The following is a 21,986-nucleotide window of genomic DNA, read 5'->3' as shown; positions in this document are numbered from 1 at the left end:
AAAGGGCTTCATGGTAGCTGTGTGTTACCAGCCGCCAGCTTCAGACAGTAGTGTGAACTCTTTGGAAACATAAAACAAGTTTGTCAGGATTGTGAGACTATTAGTAAGTTGAAGAAGTGGTCTCCCCAATGAATGAACAAAGCCATACAAGAGAGTTTGAGGGAAAATAAAAACTGTATAAGATTTATAAAAATGACAGCGCTGAAAGTAATAAGGGTGAATATTGTAATATGCGTGCTAAGGTTAAAAAAGGACTATGGGAAGCCAAGCAACTTTTTGAAAGGCAAATTGCCCAAGATGCAAAAAGTAATCCTAAACATTTCTTTCAATACTGTAGTAGGAAAAGGAAAGTCAAAGAAGATATCAGGTGCATCAGGAATGAAGAAGGATAAATATTGCTCATGCCTTAAATAATTATTTTGTTGAGAGTTTTACAAGAGAAAAGGTTGCTAATAGACTGGAAGGCATATTCAGTATTCAGAATGTCTAATCAGATATTGAAAGAGGATAAAAAAGTACTGGATTAATTACTTAAACTAAAGACAAATAAGGCAGCAGGCCCTGAGTTAGGCGTGTTCAACTTTAAACCACTGGCAAATATTTTTAGACAGTCCTTAGAAACTGGAGAAATACCTGAGGACTGGAAGCAAGGTAATATAATACCAATATATAAGAAAGGGGACCGTACTGATCCAGGAAACTACAGACCTGTCAGTTTAACTTGCATCACATGTAAAACTCCTTTTTGGCTCACCCAAATGGCAGCTCTAGTTCCTTTTCACATAGTTCATCAACCCCAGTTCATCACTCAACTTGAGGTGCTGGAACGTTCTAACTTGCATGACCTCTGATTGCCTCAAATGGACGTTGTTAGTGCCAGCATGAATAACAATTTGGGAAACTTTATGTTTACCCTTAGCCAGTACTTTCAGATTTGCCTTGATGACAGTTGCTCTAGCACCAGGAATACAACTGACTATCATTTAAAAACTCTCACATCTCGGACTATGGATTTGCCAATTATTAGCAATTTCTCAGGTGTCTATTCTTCGACCACAGAACTCCTGGCCCATACTCTGACTTTGTAGAATTTCGTTCTCACTTAGCTATGGGCAATGACAAAGTGGTGATGTTAGCTGATTTTAACCTGCACTATGAAAATGTAGACAATGGCTTAACATCTGCATTTATGAATATCTTGAAACCAACAGGCTTTACTCAAAACGTTGTCAGTCCCACACATTATTGCAGTTCTACTTTAGATCTGGCCTTAAGATTTGGTGTTGATGTCAGTGATCAGTTTTCCACCCACAAACCTCTATTCTGTATGAACATTTTCTTACAACACTGCATCCATAATTGGCAGATCCCATGACATCTGAACCTAAGATGTGCATAGGTTGCACCATCACGACTACCACTGCCACAAAATGTATTGATACACTTCCGGAATACTTTGATTCAGGTATTTCGGCTTCCTCCTTGTCAATCGATGACCTGGCAGGGGGACAGGCTATTGCACTACGTAAAACCCTTGATGTAGTTGCTCAATTAAAAAGTAAACAAAGTTGTTGAGAAGAGATTTGCCCCTTGGTACATTGACCAAACACAGGCTTTTAAACAGAAGTCTCTTCAACTGGAACGCAAGTGGAATTCCACTAAACTGCAGGTATATCACCTGGCCTGGAAAGAGAGTCTTTGTGTCTATAAGCATTCTCTCACCAATGCAAGGTCTTTTCAAAGCCTATTCAAGAAAATCAGAATAATCCACAGCTTCCATTTGAGACAGTTCCTAATAATCATGCAGCAACTAAACCTCAAATTCCAACTTCTTGTAGCAGTAATGATTTCTTGACTTTCTTTTGCAGTAAAATAACAGAAATTAGAGAAAATAGCTTTATGGAAACCACAGACCTGCTTCCTAGACACACAGAACGACTTGAATACTTTACTCCCAAACAAGTTTCTTCTTCTCCAAATCAACCACCTGTACTCTTGACCACACACCCACACACTACTGAAGGAGCTATTGCCTGTTCTTGGAAAACCAATTCTTTATACAATTAACTCTTCATTGTTATCCTGCTATGTCCCCATATCCTTTAAGGCAGAAATCAAGCCATTGCTCAAGAAATCAAATTTGGATCTGGCAGACCTGGCTAACAACCCTGTGCTCGACATTAACGCTTGCCTACTTTTCCTGGACAAGCAAATTTTATAATCGTCCAAGTGGAAAGGCTATTGCAGTAGTTTGATCTGACAAGTAAAAAACAAATGTGATTTTAAAAATCTGTATGTACGAGCAAATTAACTGAAGTTGTAGTCTTGCTTTGTTAGAGATGTAGTTTCCCAGCTGTGTCTGCTTGCTACCAAGGCACAGGTTAGCTGCGTGTACGCATCATTTTTTCTACAGTGTTTGGGTGAACCACATCTCAGATGTATGGCACAAGTCTTCTGCACTCCTCCAAACATCGCTAACTCAGGAACATCTATTATCGACCGCGCAAGGGGGGTGTGTATCAACCACCTCAAACGCTAATGTATTTATTTCATATTTATTCTTGAGGACTGATGACTGTTACCAATTAAAATAGAAGAAAATATCCCTGCGATGGTATGGGCTATCAAAACGCTTTAATTTTCATGTGAAACTAGATGTTCAGTGATTTCTAAAAATATCTAACCCTGCCCCCGTCCCAAGCCCCTGTTTACCTAAAGCACCACCTCGACCCACACAACTGTTGGCCCCCTTCTTTAACCCCCTTTCCCCGGTTTCAGGTCAGATAAGTGCGTCAGAATCGTTGGGGCAGAGTTGTTGGCGTTGTGGACATAAGGGGAACAATCGAAAAGATTGTACCCTGATGGAAGTGAACATCGGAAGCCACACTCCGCACACCACGCATCCTTCACCCGCTCCAGCAGAGACGTATCTCATACCAGTGAGTATAAAAGGGGATACAATCCAGGCGTTGTTGGACTCTGGTTGCTATCGTACCCTTGTGCACCAACGCCTGGTTCCACCAGAGGAAATTGATAGACTCACGGAGGTGGGTATTCAGTGTGTGCGCACAGGGATGTACATTATTATTCAACTGTACAAATTACATTTTCAATTGGGGGACAAAAGTATAGCATGGTGGCTGAGGTTACTCGCACCCCCCTTACACTAATTCTGGGACATGATTGGCCAGGGTCTCAGAAAATGGGGAGACTAAGACTAGCAAAGGGGCCCAACAAAGGGGGCCCGCCAAGGGGGGTGGTTTTTCAGGCGGCTCACAACAATTCGATGGCAGGTCATCTGGGGCAGGACAAGACACTTAACCGTATAATGGATCGATTTCATTGGCCAGGTGTACAGGGTAACATCCGCCGGTGGTCTGCGGAGTGCCCGGAATGTCTAAAAATAAATCCAGCAGCCATCCCAAAAGCTCCTTTGCATCCACTTCTATTAGTCAAGGTCCCTTTCAAAAGAATTGCCATGGACCTCGTCGGGCCTTTAGAACAAAGTGCCAGATTGCTTTGTGTTAGTCATAGTGGATTATGCAACACGATACCCAGAGGCAGTGCCCCTCCGTAATATATCAGCTAAGATTATTGCGGAGGCATCATTTCATTTTTTGTGGGAGAGATTCTCACAGATCAAGGTGCCTCATTTATGTCACGAACACTAAAGGAACTGCAAAAATTGTTGGACATCAGATCTATTCAAACTAGCGTCTACCACCCTCAAACCGAAGGGCTGGTAGAGTGGTTCAATAAGACCCTGAAAACAATGATTTGTAAGATCATTTCCACTGATTTACGAAATTGGGACAAACTAATTGACCCCCTGTTGTTTGTGGTGAGGGAGGTTCCCCAAGCCTCCACAGGGCATTCCCCCTTTGAATTATTGTACGGGCGAAGGCCCCGTGGCATTTTGGACCTGTTAAAAGAAACATGGGAAGAGGGTCCAAGCCAAAGTAAAAACAAAATTCAATACGTGTTGGACTTGCAAGCAAAGCTGCATTCACTTGGTCAAATTACACATGAGCATTTGCTTCAGGGGCACGTCAGATCTACCATCTCAATTTGCTAAAACTGTGGAGAGAGGTAGACCCTGCTTTGCTAGCTACATCGGAGGTCATGCCAGACCAGGACTGGAGATTCCCAATTTGAATAAAAATAATCTAGTCCAAATTAACAGCCATATGACTCTGAAGCAGCAGGCAGAGGTAGCTCGATTGCAACAGGAATTTGCTGACGTCTTCTCCCCCCTACCAGGAAGAACAATCTTTATAGAACACCACATACATAACCCCCCCCTTCCGGGCACTGTAGTACTAGGTCGCCAATATCGACTGCCTGAACACAAAAAGAAATTAGTACAGGAGGAATTTGCCAAAATGCTGGACATGGGAGTAATTGAGGAATCCCACAGTGACTGGTGTAGCGCTATCATACTTGTTCCTAAGCCTGATGGGGCTGTTTGTTTCGGCGTGGACTACCAAAATGTAAACACAGTTTCAAAATTTTATGTCTATCCTATGCCTCGGGTCGACGAGCTGCTAGATTGGTCAGGCATACCGTTGAGGCCAAAAGTTTGCATACACTAAATGTATTTGAACTCAATTTTTCACACCTCCACACATTTCATGTTACCATACATTTCCTGTGTTTAGTCAATTAGGTTATCTATTTAATTTCCATAAGAGGTCATTTCAAAATAATAGCTAAGAGACAGATTTATTTCAGCTTTTATGTACTATATCAGATTTTCAGTGCGTGAAAAGCTTACATACACTTTGTTAGTATTTGGTGGCATTGCCTTTTAACTTGAATCAAACTCCTGAGATAGCCTTCCACAAGCTTCTCACAATACTTTGTCGGAATTTTGTCCTATTCCTCCTGACAGAACTGGCGTAACTCAGTCAGGTTTGTGGGCCTCCTTGCTTAGACATGCTTTTTTAGTTCAGTTCATGTCTTGAGATGTTGCTTCAGTATTTCTACAAGATCCTCCTTCTTCATGATGCCATCTATTTTCTGAAGTGCACCAGTCCCTTTTCCAGCAAAACACCCCCACAACATGATGCTGCCCCCATGCTTTAGAGTTGGGATGGTGTTCCGTTGGATTAAAAGCCTCACCCTTTTTCCTCCATACACAGCGCTGATCATTATGGCCAAACAGTTACATTTTTGTTTCATCTGACCAGAGAACATTCCTTCAAAAGGCTAGGTCTTCGTCTTGGTGATCACCTGCAAACTTAATTCTCGCTTTTTTATGCCAGTCTTGGAGTAGGACCTTCTTCCTTGTGCAACAGCCTTTCAGGCCATGGCGATGTAGGAGTCTCTTAATGGTGGATGTAGATACTACCTGATGCCTCCAATTCCTTCACCAGTTCGTTTGTTGTTGTCTTGGGGTTCAGTTGAACGTTTCAGACCGAAGTTTGTTCAGCCCTGGGAGTTAATTTGTGCCTCCTTCCTGAACGATTCAGTGTATGTGTGGTCCCAAGGTTTATTCATATTTTTCAACCTCATGATGGCCTGCTTTACTGCCATTGACACTTCTTTGGTCCTCATGTTGAGAGACAATAGCAACATACTCCAAATGTAAATGCCACACGTAGAATGAACTCTCAACATTTTGTTAGCTTTATTGTGCATTGTCTAATACTGCACTGACACACAGCTGGCCAAGAAACAGCTGATCTGCCAATTTTTCAAATACTTTTGGTCACTTAAAACGGGGGAACTGTTTAATAAAAGGGCTTTAATTCCTGCACACATCACCCGATATGGATATAAATACCCTGAAATTAAAACTGATGGTCTGCACTTTAACCTCATATTCGATCTTTTATCTCACATCCTATGTGAAGTACAGTGACAAAACAACTAAAATTCTTTCAGTGTCAAAATGCTTACAGAATGCAGTGGGTGTACACACAACTCACTTTATTAGGTAGACCTATCTAGTACTGGGTAGAAACCTGTTTTGCCTCCTAAACAGCCCACACTCCACAGCATGGAATCAACAAGGTGCTGGAAACATTCCTAAGGGACCGTAGTCCATACTAAATTGATAGTATAACAGTTTCTGTATTTTTCAGCCAAGCATCCGTGCTGTAAACAGGGGTTAAATTGGGGGTGGACGCGGGTGGATGGCGTCCACCTACCTTTGGTAAATAAATAATTAATTTTGACCGGCAGTTTTACAAATAACTATGACAATCCAGTCCATTTTTCGGAAGCTCCAGTCCATGTGTTCCCTCTAGCCAGTTACTCGCTCAACCAATCAAAAATCAGAAGAAAAAAACTCAGGAGGAACAGTCATTTATATAGACCGGCACAGAATGAAAAATATCGTTGATTGTCTTGATTGTTTGGAAGCGGACGTGGCAGGTAATTTCATTAACATGTAATTTCATCTATTCAACATTTTAAAGAGAGGTGAATAAACAGCCCCCACGAACGCCGGCTATTATTAACGGCAACTTTGATTGCTTGAGCAAAATCAACAGGTTGCTGGTCAGTGGCTAAGCTAGGATTGAATATTTCCCACATAAGCTACATAATGTTTTATTCAGCGGCAACTGGTGAGCTGAAAATCGGTGGGGAGCAAAACTTTCCTTTAAACTAATCATTGATCTCAACCTGTTTTCATTAGTAATATTCCTTTTTAATCAAGCGTGCCAACGATCGGATCAATCAAATGGCAAGTAGCCTAGCAGCGTCTTCATACCATGTTAGGGGGATTAAATCATAAATTCAAATTATCCGTTAAAAATCTGTTTTAATCACCAAGTAGTCTACACTTAACAAACAAGATACACCAGTCTGTTATCTACCGTGTTAGCTTTCAGAATAACCAGCAAAAACAAAACCTGAACTTCAATTTTGTTTACAATCTACGCATCGCAGATATTTGCCATGAATACGAGTGTGGAGAAAGAAGTGCATGTATCCGCAAATAATGTTGATTAAAAATGTGCACAATTTCGTACTGCAAATGAAAATAATTGTAGGCTATAAGGCCTAGGCTACTTGCTAAAACTGCCTATTTGGGGAGAGCTGGCTATATATGATAGTATTGAGTAGCCTATTTTGTGGATTAATTGTATTGATACTCAAGGAAAATCAGGGGAAGATTCTGCCACTGCTTGATTAAAATGGATTTTTCTAAATCTCATTTATCATTTAATCTCCTTAACACAATGTGAAGAAGCTGTGTCCCTTTCCAATTGATTAGTCAGATGTTTGCATGCTTGTTAATCACTGAAAATTAAGTAAAACTGTTTGAGATTAATGATTAGTTTAAAGGAAAGTTTTGCGCCTCACCAGTTTAAGAAAGATGGATAAAGGAGGAAGAAAGTGAGGACAAGAGGAGGATGACCGATTAATTTTGTGGGTAAAAAAGAATTCTCAGCATTAATGACACTCAACAAATCTGAAATATATTATGTAAAAGCTTGCATCAATAGTATACATTATTTTAAAAACATTGTTTTCCTTAACAATTATGTGCACAATACATTAAAGATACAACTATTTTGAGCTGAGACATTCACTGGTTTGTACCTTTTTTCACCCACCTCCCACCAGACCTCAGGGTCCACCCACCACCCAAATCCCAATTTAACCCCTGGCTGTAAACCACCCGTTCCACCTAATCCCAAACATGCTCTATTAGATTGAGATCTGGGGCCAGTGCAGCAATTAGAGTAAACTCAAATCAATGTTGTGCCCAGGGGTCATAACCGTGTTGGCTTGTGAAGGACCTTTTGGTCAAAATGCGATTTTTACCACGGACATACAAAACTTGAAGTGGTCAAGTTTTAATTAATTAATTTGCATGAAAAAAAATAAACTTTTCTTCCCAATCAATTTTTCTTTTTGCCACAGACACGTTTGTCCTTGTACGGACACGTTGATGACCCCTGGTTGTGCCCATGGAACCAGTCTGAGATGACGTGTGCTTTGTGACATGGTTCGTTATCCTGCTGAAAGCATCCTTTTGAAGAAGGGCAGATTGTGGCCATAAAGGGATGCACATGGTCAGCAACCACATGCAAAGTATGACAAAGTATTGAAATGATGCTGAATTGACAGCAAGGGACCTAATGTGTGCCACAAAAACATTCCCCACACACCCACCATCAGCAAGCATCATTCACACAAGGCAGGTTGGATCCATTAACCCGCCAAATTCTGACCCAATCATCTGCATGAAATCGAGATCCTTCAGACCATGCAACTTTTTTCCAAATCTTCAATCATCCAGTGTTGGTGTTCATGTGCCCACTGTAGCCTCAACCCATGATGGTCTTCTGCTGCTGTAGTGCACCTGCTTAAAGGTCTAACATGCTCCTAACATGTGCCCTTCCATCACACCATTGTTGTCAAAAACCTGTTATTTGGCCTTTTATTTCATTTCATTTGTGGACTTTCTGTCTGCTTGAACAAGTTAGCCCGTTCTCCTCGGACCTGTAATTATTGAGATGTTTTCGGCCACAGAACTAACACAGTGGATGTTTATGCTTATTGTGCCATTCTCTGTCTAGAGACTGTTGTATATAAAAATCCCACGATGACAGCTGTTTCTGAGATGCTGGAACCACCACGTCTGTTCTAATGTTTGGGGGAACAAAAAACTAATTCTGTTCACCATGCCAGCATGCTTTAAAAATTGAGTTGCAGCCATATGATTTGCTGTTTGGGGGTACAGGATACTATTTGCTTTAAAGAACAGGTGTACATAATAAAGTAGCCATTGTGTGAATACATACTACGCACATACGTACACATACATTATACTGCAATTCCAGATTTGGAGTAAAGGGAAAATTTTAATAGATGTTTTTTTTTATTTTTTTAAATAGTCATTAAGATCTCCTTTTTCTTTTGTTAAAAAAAGTAAAAAGAGTACCTGTTGTAGAGGGCATGAGAGGGGTGTGTACAGTGATGTAATCACACTGAGGCCACAGCTGTTCCAGAGACATCTGCTCAACACCCCAAGTAGCAGAGATTTCTGGGGGAGTGATGGGGTCATAGCCGATAGTCTGTCAAAACAAACACATTCTTTAAAACAACAATCATTTAAAGAGTGCTCCTGACAGAACAACTACTACCGATTGTCTTTTGGAGCATACAGCAGAAAACAAAAAAACAATTTTCAGCTCACCAACCTTCATTCCAAAAGACTGCATCCTGGTTGCGACTTCCTTCCCAATTCTCCCAAGACCAACTATTCCAAGAATTTTGCCATACAGCTCTGTACCCATGAACTGCAAAAAGCATAAAAACAACTCTGGTTGGGTCATTCAGAGTCAGCAGCACATTAGCGACTACCAAAATGCTCAGAATTCAGTATTAATGACTGGACGACCCCCATTTGAGGGCCAAGCATCAGCATTGCCAGCTTTAGTTTCTGATTTAGATGAAAATCTTTATTGTACTTCTAGAGGAAATATGTTACCACAGTCCATGCAGTGACCGTGCCTCAATACAACACAACTGAGTTTACCTACCGACGCAGTAAAATAAAACAGCGATTTACCCATCAAGATATACAAGAACTGGAGACAGCTTACATTTACCGGTTCCATCGATTCCTATGGGAGCCTATGAAGCCAATTCATGGACACAGCCATGTTTGACAACAGTCAGACATCATAGAGTTATACAATTTCTGTAATCTATACAGTACAAATCAGTAGATTGGTGCAAATATATGTATACATACATTATCTCAGAAATATGAAAATAATAACAAAAAAATAAAAAAGAAATGAATGACGCTTCGTGAATAACTCTTCATACAACAATATTGTTATTACTTTTCTTATTATTTATTAACCTAAGACATTGTAATAGTGATTGAAAGTCAAGTAAAAATGCTTTTATATTTGGGTAAGACTTTTGCTTTATGGATATGGAATTTTCCTAATAAAATGATAAAATTAATTATGAATTCCCAGACCTAATAATTTGTGTTGGTAGCCACCAATTATATCTTTCTCACCCAATTTAATAATATGCCCAGTTTCGCTAAGAATGAAAGATTCTATTTCACTCCAGAATTTTGTGGTTTTTGAACAAGTGAAAAATAAGTGTGGAAGAGATTCAGTGTCAGTTCTCCAAAACCCACATTTATCTTCAATATCAGTGAATTCTGATATCATTAAATTAGACGGATATATATTATGTAGTATTTTAAAATGAATCTCTTCAATTTTGTTTGGGATGCAAAATTTAAAAGGGTAAAGCCACGACCTTTTCCAATCAATGTCCTTTATCTGTGAATTCCAAAATGATTTACCTCTTGGTGAGGACCATTTCCCATATAGACGCTTTCATTGGACACACGCGCGTTGCCAAGGTTATGCGCTTGGCCCGAAGTTAACTTCTGCTTTGTATTTGTTTATTATTGGGTTTGTGTTTACTGGCTAATATGGCACCGACTACAAATGGAGTGAAAGTTAAGCTGATGAGCAGACTGACGTTGGGCTCAGGTTGTTGTGCTGTGGGGTGCAACCTGACCTCAAGAACAAACAAAAAGTTACTTACGAAAATTAGTAAAAATACATAATTTAACTTTGTAACCCCACTAGGGAATTGTGAAACTAATTGTTTGAATCCCTGCGATTATTATAGCTGTGCTTGCCTGTGGTTACTTCGTATTTTTGGGGAATAACTGGACATCATTATCAATTAAAATGTAAGTCATGTAAAAATACACATAATAAACTCTTTAAAAAATCGACTTCATACATACACATTTAGTAATACGAATACTGCCTTATTTACTATATCAACTTGAGACAAGCAACTCGTAATTATCTCATCGCGACCCATTAAAGCCTATGGTGCAGACGTTGCTTCATAATTTCAAACTGCTTTCCTAACGGCAATTTTGCATCCTGCGACTTGAGTTACAACAGTGAATATGTACGGATTCCTAGACGTGCTGATAGAAACCACCCTTTCTCATATTAACCTCAAATACGCACGACAGGATACCAGTAAATTTATGTCAAGTTCCATTCATTTATATGGGGTGGTCGATCCACGTCCCCTTAGCAACCAAAAGCTAGCGCTGGACCACCTCTGACTTGAAAGAATTGAGGAAATATTAGGTAGCACTGCTTTGAAATACATCTTATGTAATTTCAGTGAGGCAAGATAACCTGTATTGTTTGTAGTACCGTAACTCGGCATCTTTTTGATATCAATACTTTTGAGTAACTTGGCATTTTTGTACGTTGAAAACGTGTTTTTTATGAGATATCATTTCTTTTTGCAAAGCGTTTTATTATGAGAGTGAGAAATGCGAAGTGACCCTGTAAGTTGTGGATTATGGCTATCCTTGTGTGAATTTGTACAGTCTGATGAGCGTGTACTGTTTAGCAGTTTCGGTTTGCTATATATGTAAAACAATGGCTGTGACAAAGGGTGCGGTGGCGTAAGCGTAAACGCAACAGAAGCGCAGGTGAAATATGGCCAGTGTATGTACTCACGGATTTGACGGCCATCCAACGAGCCTTGATTGAGAAAAGAATCAGCAAGCCCGTAGAATTAGAGCTGCCTAGGTCGCAACTTGTGTACCCTGCTGTCCTGCTCCGTTGTCTGTTATTTCGTGGAGATGCACTTTTAGTGTTTGTAAGGAATTTTGATAGGCTTATCTGCAGGTGGGAATCCTGTTCGCTGTTTTGCTAAGCTAGAACCGGAAAACTTGATAGTGGAGAATAGGAGCAAGCGCATATGTCCCAGCAGGCTTTGCATATGAGAAAATAACAACAGTGTGAGAGAAGTTAGGATGAAATGATGAAATTGCGTAGTTGAAATAATATGTTTTTAGCAGAATGGGTATGTAGGTGAAGACTGAAATGCTCACAGACTATAGTGCGGAGTAAATAAAGTGACCACGAGCGAGCTTAGTTTCCTTATGGAACGGTATATATAATAGTCGGTGTAAAATATCACCCGTTAAAGTGTATGGTTAAGTAACGTGTGAAATCTATTGCAGTGATGTGTTTTTATCATGTTCAGTACTAGTAGTTATAATTATGAGTGAATCATGATTTTACATGTAACTTTTATTGGGGAGTTGCAGGACGTACTTACGTAGTAATTGTTTGTATGTGGCTAGATGGAGAACAGGGCGAGGTAACCTGAATGTAGAAACGTGGCGTTTGCTGATAAGAAGGTTTTGTACTGGAGAATAGGAGCAGACGCATATGTCCCAGCAGGCTTTGCATATGAGAAAACAACAACAGTGTGAGAGAAATTTGGATGAAATGATGAAATTGCATAGTTGAAACATTATGTTTTTAGCAGAATGGGCATGTAGGTGAAGGTTAACATGATCACAGAGTATAGTGCGAAGTAAATGGAGTGACCATGAGCGAGCATATTTTCCTTATCGAACGGTATATATAACAGTTTCTATAAAGTGCTAGCTATTAAAGTGGATGGTTAAGTAACATGTGAAATCTATTGCACTGATGTGTTTTTCTCATGTTCAGTACTAGTAGTTATAATTATGAGTGAATCATGATTTTAAATGTAATGTTTTCTTGGGGAGTTGCAGGACGTACATACGTAGTAATTGTTTGTATGTGGCTAGATGGAGAACAGGGCGAGGTAACCTGAATGTAGAAACGTGGCGTTTGCTGATAAGGTTTTGTACGGTAGCCAAGTGAAGAAATATAGTTAGTAGAAATGGCACAGCGGTGAACTGGTGTAACTTTTTAATAAAATGAATACATTTGCCGTCATGAAATGCATATGGGTGGCCGTGAGTGAGTTTTGGTAAAGCAAATATAAGCGTAAGAAAACGTTAGTGTAAAAGAGGAAATTATCTGCCTGAGGGCGAGGCGGGATTCAAGCCTTCAACCGGAGGTTTACCCGTCTCTGTTTTTGTTAGGGCAGCACCATGACATAGCTATGCAATGCGTGAAATATCATTAGCAAACCTGTCCGTGGTTTTAAAGAAGAACACAGGCGAGTAAGCACAGAAGAGCTCCCGTTGAATCCATATGGCTTTGCAATATTGTAGCTGGTTAATAATTGAACGTGCAGACGGTACGTCATAATGCAGTGTATACGTTCGGTGAACGGTGGGTAGCAAAAGCAATAATTGAGAAGTAGTAGACAATTATTAGTGAGGGTAAAAGCAGGTTAAAGAAACGCGCTCCTAGCTGGGCTTGAACCTACGACCCTGTGTTCCCAAGACTGTTACCTTGCCCACTAGGCCACAGGGGGACTAGGTGTTTGTACTGAAAATGTTTCAGAGTAAAAAGGTATGGGTATTTTGCATGTGTATGCAAGTTTTTGATTGGCTCGTGTAGGTGAAGATTTGGCTGGTGTCGGTAAAATGTCCAATGGGGAGACATGTTGTTAGTGGGATAGGCGGCAGGAAAAATAAGAATGAGAAGAAAGAGAAGAAGAAGGAGAAAACGCAAAATCCCCTTAGTTTGGGGCTTTATTGTGTGGACATGTGAAGTTGTTTATGAAATCTGTCTGTTGAAATGGGGTCAGAATGTACAGAATTTAATGTTTTTAAGGGCTGAGTGTCTGTGGCAGTTGTGGTTATTTCTGTGGGGAACCCTGAAAAGTGCCAAACTCTCGGTGCTGTACAGGTATGGGGCATGCCCCGGCGTAACTTGGCGGGATGGCATACCTTCCATCCCAATTGGATCTCCTTGTTGCCAGCCTCAGCACTAAATTGCGCACAGCCTGTCAATCTTTTTTTTTTTTTTTTTTTTTTGCACTCAGACATTATAGTGGCTCCGTTTATAAACAAACATAATATTATGTTAATTATGTTGTCATATTGTTTATTACTAATGCAATACAACTTTGATTTAGCGCCGTCGGCACAGTTGCTGATGTAGGCTACTTTTTAATTTGCCAGTAGGCTACGTCTCATAATGACAAATGCTGGTTCAGTCGGTTCGCATAAAATCAAACAGGTTTAAGCTCGTACACTGGACCAGACTGGCAAAACCGGAAACCGTCCCAACCCTACTGGAGACTCCTTCTGCTTTTGTTAAAAGAATTCTTCATAAAATCGACAAATCTCTCTGCAGCCATAACTTTAGAATAGTCTCAGTTTTAAAAAATCTTACTAGGAAAGTTAAGCTGCTGTCGGTATTTTTCATTTTCACCAATATTAACGCCAAGATACTTAATGACCTGTTTATCTGGTGACAATGGGCTGTTGGCACCAGAGTGTGAGCACTGGGTACGTAAATGTGAAGGATCCCGGTAAACACAGAAAAATGATGTTAACCCGCGGGGGTGCGCTCCGAAAAAGCTTTCAAACTCTCTGACGAACTGTGGCTTTGCTGGTTAGCTACAGGAGTTTGTGGGAAAAAAACAAGTGACTCATTGTGACAAGGCAATTTCTAATGTGGTTTCTAACACTTCTGCTAGTTAAAGTAATAAATAGGGCAGTCAATATTTTTATGGAAGCATTCGGCTAGACTGTACATTTAGATGGGCAGCTAAGTGCAAATTTTGGTGGAATCGTTCACTTTGTGATACAAGCACCAAATTTCGCTCAGGGACTCATCAAGGGTTAGTTGGTATAAAAATAATGTTAGCCACTTGAAAATCAACCTGTAATGGTAATTATATGAGTGAATGCCATGCAGGGCACACTGGCGACATCACTGTTGTGAAACTATGCATGGAGTTCAGTGTCAGTGCTTCTATAAAGTAATACAGTTAATAATGACATTACCTAGCTAGCTAGATAAGTACTTATTAAATAGCTATGGGACCAAGCAAGACTGAAATGCAGTGAGGTGTTATGGTTAGCTAGCTAAATAACTATTAAGTTTCACAAGCTAGCTATGGAGCTGTCTTACTGACTAGCCCCAGCCAGCTTCTAAACGGACAGTAGTAGAGTAGTAGGACAGTTGTAGCTAGCTAACTTTTCAGAACGATACAGACATTCGGTGGCACTCGACTGTAACATGAGTAATTATATCTAGCTAGCAGGCTAGCCACGACTTTTGACTAGTTTTAATCCAGCAGTCCAAGTGTGTACTCTCAGCCATTCTGTGTTATGGGAGCTAGCTACTGTTGTTTAAAGGAAACATACAAGTGACTTCCAAAATAAATAGAAATGTGATTGGTAACTCAGTGATTGACTGTAGTCTAACAGGTGCTTAGTGCTGTCTAAAGCCGTAAATGACCTCCCCATGGTTGCTAGCTATTCTTAGCAAGTGTGACTCTGCTCTCAAGCAAAATGCATCGTTGTGAAAAGCGATTGCAGACAGGAACAGCTAGCTAACATAATTCACTTGACTTATCTGCTTGCTTTGTCCTGAATGACTGTGCGGTGCATAGAAAGCAAAAGATTTAATCAATATTACTTTATTTACAATATTACAATATTATTTTATTTTTTATTCAAATGGAAACATTCAAACGGAAATCAATGTGCTTTATGTTTTTGGCTATGCATATAAACAATGTGTAGTAATAAAATGAGAACTTATCACCTACTGCAATATTGGCTGGTTTTCATTGTTTACAGGAAAAAGTACCATGTGGGCAAAGACAACTTTCGATACGATTTGCTGTACTGTAATATTGTTAGTCCTACTATCCTGAACTCTGGTACTGGCATAATTTAAGCAAACAAGATGGAAATTATTCAAGTTTGCCATTGTGCTGATAAATGTACCCCATCACTTCAAAAACGTCCCGGTCAACTGTGCTTCATGAAATACACGCTAAGAGACGACAAATCCACTGAAAAATGAACGTTTGTATCCTTAGGTGAGTAGTAGCCAACAATTAAAAAAGAACCGTGAAATGAATTCAAAAACTGTAATAATAAATAAATGGGCAAAATGCAAAAATTACGTAAAATCTTGGTAAATTAGGCGTATTATATTCATACAATCGTCATCTTTGTAAATGACATGTTTATCATCTTCATCACCACTTAATCAGCATAATTTGAAACATAATTTAAGAGCAAATTAAATATAGCTATTCTCATTTTTTAATTTATGTTTGCCTATTTATTTTTCATATTACGTCATCATCAACACCATCATCATGCAAAGACCGACATTCTACAACTAAGAACATTTTAATGATATTAGGCTACTAGCAATATCAAAATGAGAATGTAGTCAAAATAATATTGTGGAACCTTAATTTAAGAGCCACATATGCCCAGCTTTATTAGCTACAAATAATTTATTTATTTGTCACGAGTCATCACCATGAACAATGGACACAAGAAAATAATGGCAGGTAACATTACTATCAGAAATATTAATATATCAAAATAACAATATAATCAAAACAATAATGGCGGTGGATTCATGTTAGTTCATGGTTTAATACTCTGCGTACTTTCTGATATATTGGTTCTGTGGATGCAACTCTGAATTCAACCCTTTGCTGCATTGATGAGTCAATAACAGTCTCTTACTCATTCACGTGCAGGTGCTCTCGTAAGCAGTTACGAGCACTGTGACGTAAAACTATGCGGACCAAACTGGAATGAAATAAATCTTATATCTTCTGTGGAACAAAAATTGGTGCCTGGGTCGTAATTAGTTCAGTATGAAGACATTTTATAGATAAAAAGTTTTGTCCAAAATAGCATAATTTGATTTGGCCGTGGTAAATTCGTAGTTTTGAATGTACTTCAATGGGGAAATTTGCTTTTTGGCACCAGAGGCTTACTAAACTGCAATACCTCGAGTAACCACTGGAGTTTATTAGCTTCACCGAGAATGGCAATCCCTGGCCGCCTGGATTTACCTCATTCAAGATTTGCGCGACTCTCAGCCCGAGGCACTCAAGCAAGCAATTGGTTAATTCTTGGTAGACATACGCACCCTGATTGGCCGCATCTTTAAATTCGTGGTAGCGATATGCGCCCTGATTGGCTAACACCTTGGTAGATTCTTGGTAGGGAACAAGGATTTGATTGGATTTCACTACCAAGAATTACAGACTCATGGCTTCCTCGGGGCATTTCATGATGGCGCATTTACTGATTTTCTTTAACCCTCTGGGGTCGAGAGCTCCGCCGGCGGAGCTTGACAAGATGAAATTAACTTTCGTTTCTATTTGGATGATTAACTTCACGTGCTGTTATCATACAGACGCAACAAAAACATTGACAGAAACCTTAGAATCGCGACTTTCCAATGCGCCCATTGGCAAATAATATAAATTGTTTTAAATGTTCCAAATTTGATTAATTAGATCATGTATGCTTCGCTAAACTTTACTCATTACTATGTGAATTTCGCTCAGCAGGAAGTCCGCCCAAATCGCATTCACATGTTAACAACATTATAATTACTCTCCATAGAAGGAGACTAAAGGAGGGGAAATGCGAGATCCATGTGAGAAATGCCAAGTCTGCGAAAGCGGGAAAGAATGTCACAGAGTGTCGCCTAATTCACTTCTTTTGAGGTGAACATTTCGTTTAATTTTGGAAAATGGTCCGTCCGGAAGCCGACACTGATGAAGAGCGGTGTCATTTCGAACAGCGAACTGATCCAGCTGAGGATCAACTTCATGCGTAAGTATATTGCTTATGATCATATTGGTAAATATGTGTACTGTATTGCAACGTATCTGTGTGTTTGTAGGAATATCCAGCAATGTGTGCGTTTGTAAATTCCCACACTACAAACGATTCAAACTATTGCATCTCAAAATTATAGGCTAGGCTCTCTGCGTCTGGTTGTGTTAGAAGTATCAGGTAGACTGTATGCTTTTTGATCATATTGGTAATAAATAGCTCATGCCTGGCGTGTAGTGGCGTGGCTAGGATTCTAAAACTGATGTCCTTGCACAATTGATATTAGCATACTCTAAGTAAGTTCGGGAAATAGCAATAAAATAACCACTTAGCTAAACAGACCTAGCCTAGTTCAGATTGAGGCATTGTTATTGATGAGTTGCGTGTAGTTTAGTTGGAATATCAGTGTTTATTTAGTTAAGCTAATGTTTTTTCGTTGATAGCTTGCATTATTTTTAAATGTGTGCTGTATTACACTCTCTGTGTGTTTGTAGGAATATTCACTAATATGCGCGCTTGTAAATTCCCACACTACGAATGATTTTAACCATTGCTTCTCAAAATGATAGGCTACCTCTCTGCATCTGGTTGTGTTTGTTTGGTTCTTTGTTTGTATATGATGTCACATTTCATAAATTTTGTTTTCATTAGTTAGTGGTTTGTCCCTTTTTTGTAAAGCACATTTAATTTTCACCTGTTGAAGGAAATGTGCTATATAAATAAAGTTTGATTTGATTTCACATTTCCTAACAATTTTGTTTTTATTATATTTGCAGAGATGTTGATCAGGAAACACGGCCTAATTCACCACTAGCTAAGAGGCCAGGCAGACGTTGTAAGAGTACACCAGGCTCATCTCATCTTCCATGCAGTTTACTTCAATAAATGTTCTAAAATCAAAAGTTGTCTTTGTTTCTGTCTCCTAAATGGCTCACTGAGTCTTTGTCTTAGTGGTGGGGAGGCATGCGGCCAGGTGTGAATAGCCTACTTAGCTGGCAGGTATTCCTACCCAATGCATATTCATTACAGAAAGGCCATTTGCCCTCCCATTCTCACCTGGTGTTGAAAAATAGTAGTCACAACACTAACTTTTAGCAATTTATTTTATATTTCTCATTGGATTTGCTAAAATATTTTGTCATCTTTTGATACCCAAGACCTTGAAGAACACATTTCAGTGACCAAAAGTCTTATTACAACATTCCTGTGCATGTTCAAAACTACTGTTTACAGTTTGTGTGTTTTTAGAGCAGTTTACAATCCACACATTATTATGACCTACTGTCAGAGCATCGCACAATCACCAGTGTGCCTCATTTTACCCTTAGACCCCAGAGAGTTAAAAGTTACACCAGCTGACCACTGTGGCATTTCTACTAACTATATTTCTTCACTTGGGTACTGTAGAACACATTCTGATCAGCAAACAATACATTTCTACATTCATGTTACCTCGTCCTGTTCTCCATCTACCCACACAAATAATTACTACGTATGTACTGTCTGCAACACCCCATTAAAACATTCAATTTAACCCTCTGGGGTCTAAGGGTAAAATGAGGCACACTGGTGATTGTGCCATGCTCTGACATTTGTGTAAATTTCATCAACTTTATATACAGTGATTCCCAAGTGTTTCATATCTTTGTTTTCAGCACAAACTCAGCTACAACAATATGGCAGCAGTAAGTAGGTCATAATCATATGTGGATTGCAAATTGCTCTAAAAACACACAAACTGTAAACAGTAGTTTTGAACATGACCAGGAATGTTGTAATAAAACACACTAAACAATTGTGACTAAGATTTTTGGTCACTGAAATGTGGTCATCAAGGTCTTGCGTATCAAAAGATGACAAAATATTTTAGCAAATCCAATGAGAAATATAAAATAAATTGCTAAACGTTAGTGTTGTGACTACTATTTTTCAACACCAGGTGAGAATGGGAGGGCAAATGGCCTTTCTGTAGTGAATATGCATTGGGTAGGAGGACCTGCCAGCTAAGTAGGCTATTCACACCTGGCTGCATGCCTCCCCACCACTAAGACAAAGACTCAGTGAGCCATTTAGAAGACAGAAACAAAGACATCTTTTGATTTTAGAACATGTATTGAAGTAAACTATATGCATGGAAGATGAGATGAGACTGGTGTACTCTTGCAATGCTTGCGTGGCCTCTTAGCTAGTGGTGAACTAGGCTGTGTTTCCTGATCAGCATCTCCGTAAATATGATAAAAACAAAATTGTTAGGAAATGTGACATCAAATCAAACTTTATTTATATAGCACATTTCCTTCAACAGGTGAAAATTAAATGTGCTTTACAAAAAAGGGGCAAACCACTAACTAATGAAAACAAAACTTAGGAAATGTGACATGGTTACATCATATACAAACAAAGAACCAAACAAACACAACCAGATGCAGAGAGGTAGCCTATAATTTTGAGAAGCAATGGTTAGAATGGTTCGTAGTGTGGGAATTTACAAGCGCGCATATTAGTGAATATTCCTACAAACACACAGAAAATGTAATACGGCACACATTTACAAATAATGCAAGCTATCAACGAAACAACATTAGCTAAACTAAATAAACATTGATATTCCAGCTCAACTACACGCAACTCATCAATAACAATGCCTCAATCTGAAGTAGGCTAGGTCTGTTTAGCTAAGTGGTTATTATATTGCTATTTCCCGAATTTACTTACAGTATGCTAACATCGATTGTGCGAGGACATCAGTTTTAGAATCCTAGCCACGCCACTACACGCCAGGATTGGGCTATCTATTACGAATATGATCGAAAAAAAATACAGTCTACCTGCTACTTCTAACACACAACCAGACGCAGAGAGCCTAGCCTATAATTCTGAGATGCAATAGTGTTCACTGTGTGAACTATACTGTGTTCTTGGCTAGAAATAGCTGTAAAAAAGAAGGATTGTATCTTACTGAACCTGTGTTTAGTAATTGTCTATGACCATGAAATGCACTTTTTGTACGTCGCTTTGGATAAAAGCGTCTGCCAAATAAATGTAATGTAATGCAATAGTTTGAATCGTTCGTAGTGTGGGAATTTACAAACGCGCATATTGCTGGATATTCCTACAAACACAAAGATACGTTGCAATACAGTACACATATTTACCAATATGATCATAAGAAATATACTTACTCATGAAGTTGATCCTCAGCTGGATCAGTTCGCTGTTCGAAATGACACCGCTCTTCATCAATGTCGGCTTCCGGACGGACCGTTTTCCAAAATTAAACGAAATGTTTACCTCAAAAGAAGTGAATTAGGCTACACTTTGACATTCTATCCTGCTTTCGCAGGCTTGGCATTTCTCACATGGATCTCGCATCGCCCCTCCCCTACTCTCCTTCTATGGAGAGTAGTTATAATGTCGTTAATGCGATTTGGGCGGACTTCCTGCTGAGCGAAATTCACATAGTAATGAGTAAGGATTAACGAAGCATACATGGTTTAATTAATCAAATTTAGAACTTTTAAAACAATTCATATTATTTGTCAATGGGCGCATTGGAAAGTCGCGATTCTAAGGTTTCTGTCAATGTTTTTGTTGCGTCTGTATGATAACAACTCGTGAAGTTCATCATCCAAATAGAAACGAAAGTTCATTTAATCTTGCCGAGCTCCGCCGACGGAGCTCTCGACCCCAGAAGGTTAAACTGGTTTTTAAATGTTTATATAATCATGTTTCACCCGTTTTCTGAATTATTTATTAGACGTCAGAGCTCTAGAAAAGCAACTACACGAGCTTCCACTAATGGTGATTGTCTTGTCCCAAGGTACAAGACCTCATTTGGTCAGTCTGTCTTCTCGGTAAAAGGGGCAAAACTCTGGAACTCTCTACCCACAGATCTAAAACTAGAGACTGATGGCAATGTCTTTAATAGAGGACTCAAATTCTGGCTAAAATCAAAACAACAGTGCTCACATGAATAAATTATGACTGATTTATTGTTTTGATCATGTTGTCTCTGCTCTATAGCTCATGTATGTATTTAATTCTCACTATAAGGCTTTTTTCCCCCCTGTATTTTAATTGTACATTTCACTCTATTGTTTTTTTTTTTCTTTCTCAAAGCCTGTGGACAAGTGTTGAGAATTAGCATGTATGCTAAAACACTTAAGCAGTGCATCTGGTTTGTCCAATGTAATTGTGTTGTCCATGTCCAAATAAACTTAACTATATAAAAGAGATACTAGTAATACCATCTGTTTTATATACCGTTCAATTTGGAAACTCATCTCGCTCATGGTCACTATTATCTTTGGACTATAGTCTGTGATCATGTCAAACTTCATGTAAATGCCCATTCTGCTAAAAAAAACATATTGTTTCAACTACTCAATTTCATAATTTTTCCTAATTTCTCACATAACTATTGTTATTTTCTGATATGCAA

General features: G+C 39.1%; 1 protein-coding gene across 3 annotated transcripts in view; it reads right to left on the bottom strand.

Annotated features, from left to right (window-relative positions):
• Positions 1-21,986, bottom strand: part of phgdh (phosphoglycerate dehydrogenase) — a 95,067-nt gene that overhangs the window by 44,586 nt on the left and 28,495 nt on the right. For all 3 annotated transcript variants that reach the window (XM_064329886.1, XM_064329885.1, XM_064329887.1), the window contains exons 5-6: positions 9,162-9,260; positions 8,903-9,035 (exon numbers count right to left, since the gene is read on the bottom strand). In XM_064329886.1, the coding sequence (XP_064185956.1) occupies positions 8,903-9,035; positions 9,162-9,260 (232 nt within the window). The remainder of the gene's footprint in view (positions 1-8,902; positions 9,036-9,161; positions 9,261-21,986) is intronic.

Source organism: Anguilla rostrata, chromosome 3 (genome assembly GCF_018555375.3).
Source record: "Anguilla rostrata isolate EN2019 chromosome 3, ASM1855537v3, whole genome shotgun sequence".
Lineage (NCBI taxonomy): Eukaryota > Metazoa > Chordata > Actinopteri > Anguilliformes > Anguillidae > Anguilla > Anguilla rostrata.
This window is presented reverse-complemented; position numbering and strand designations above follow the sequence as displayed.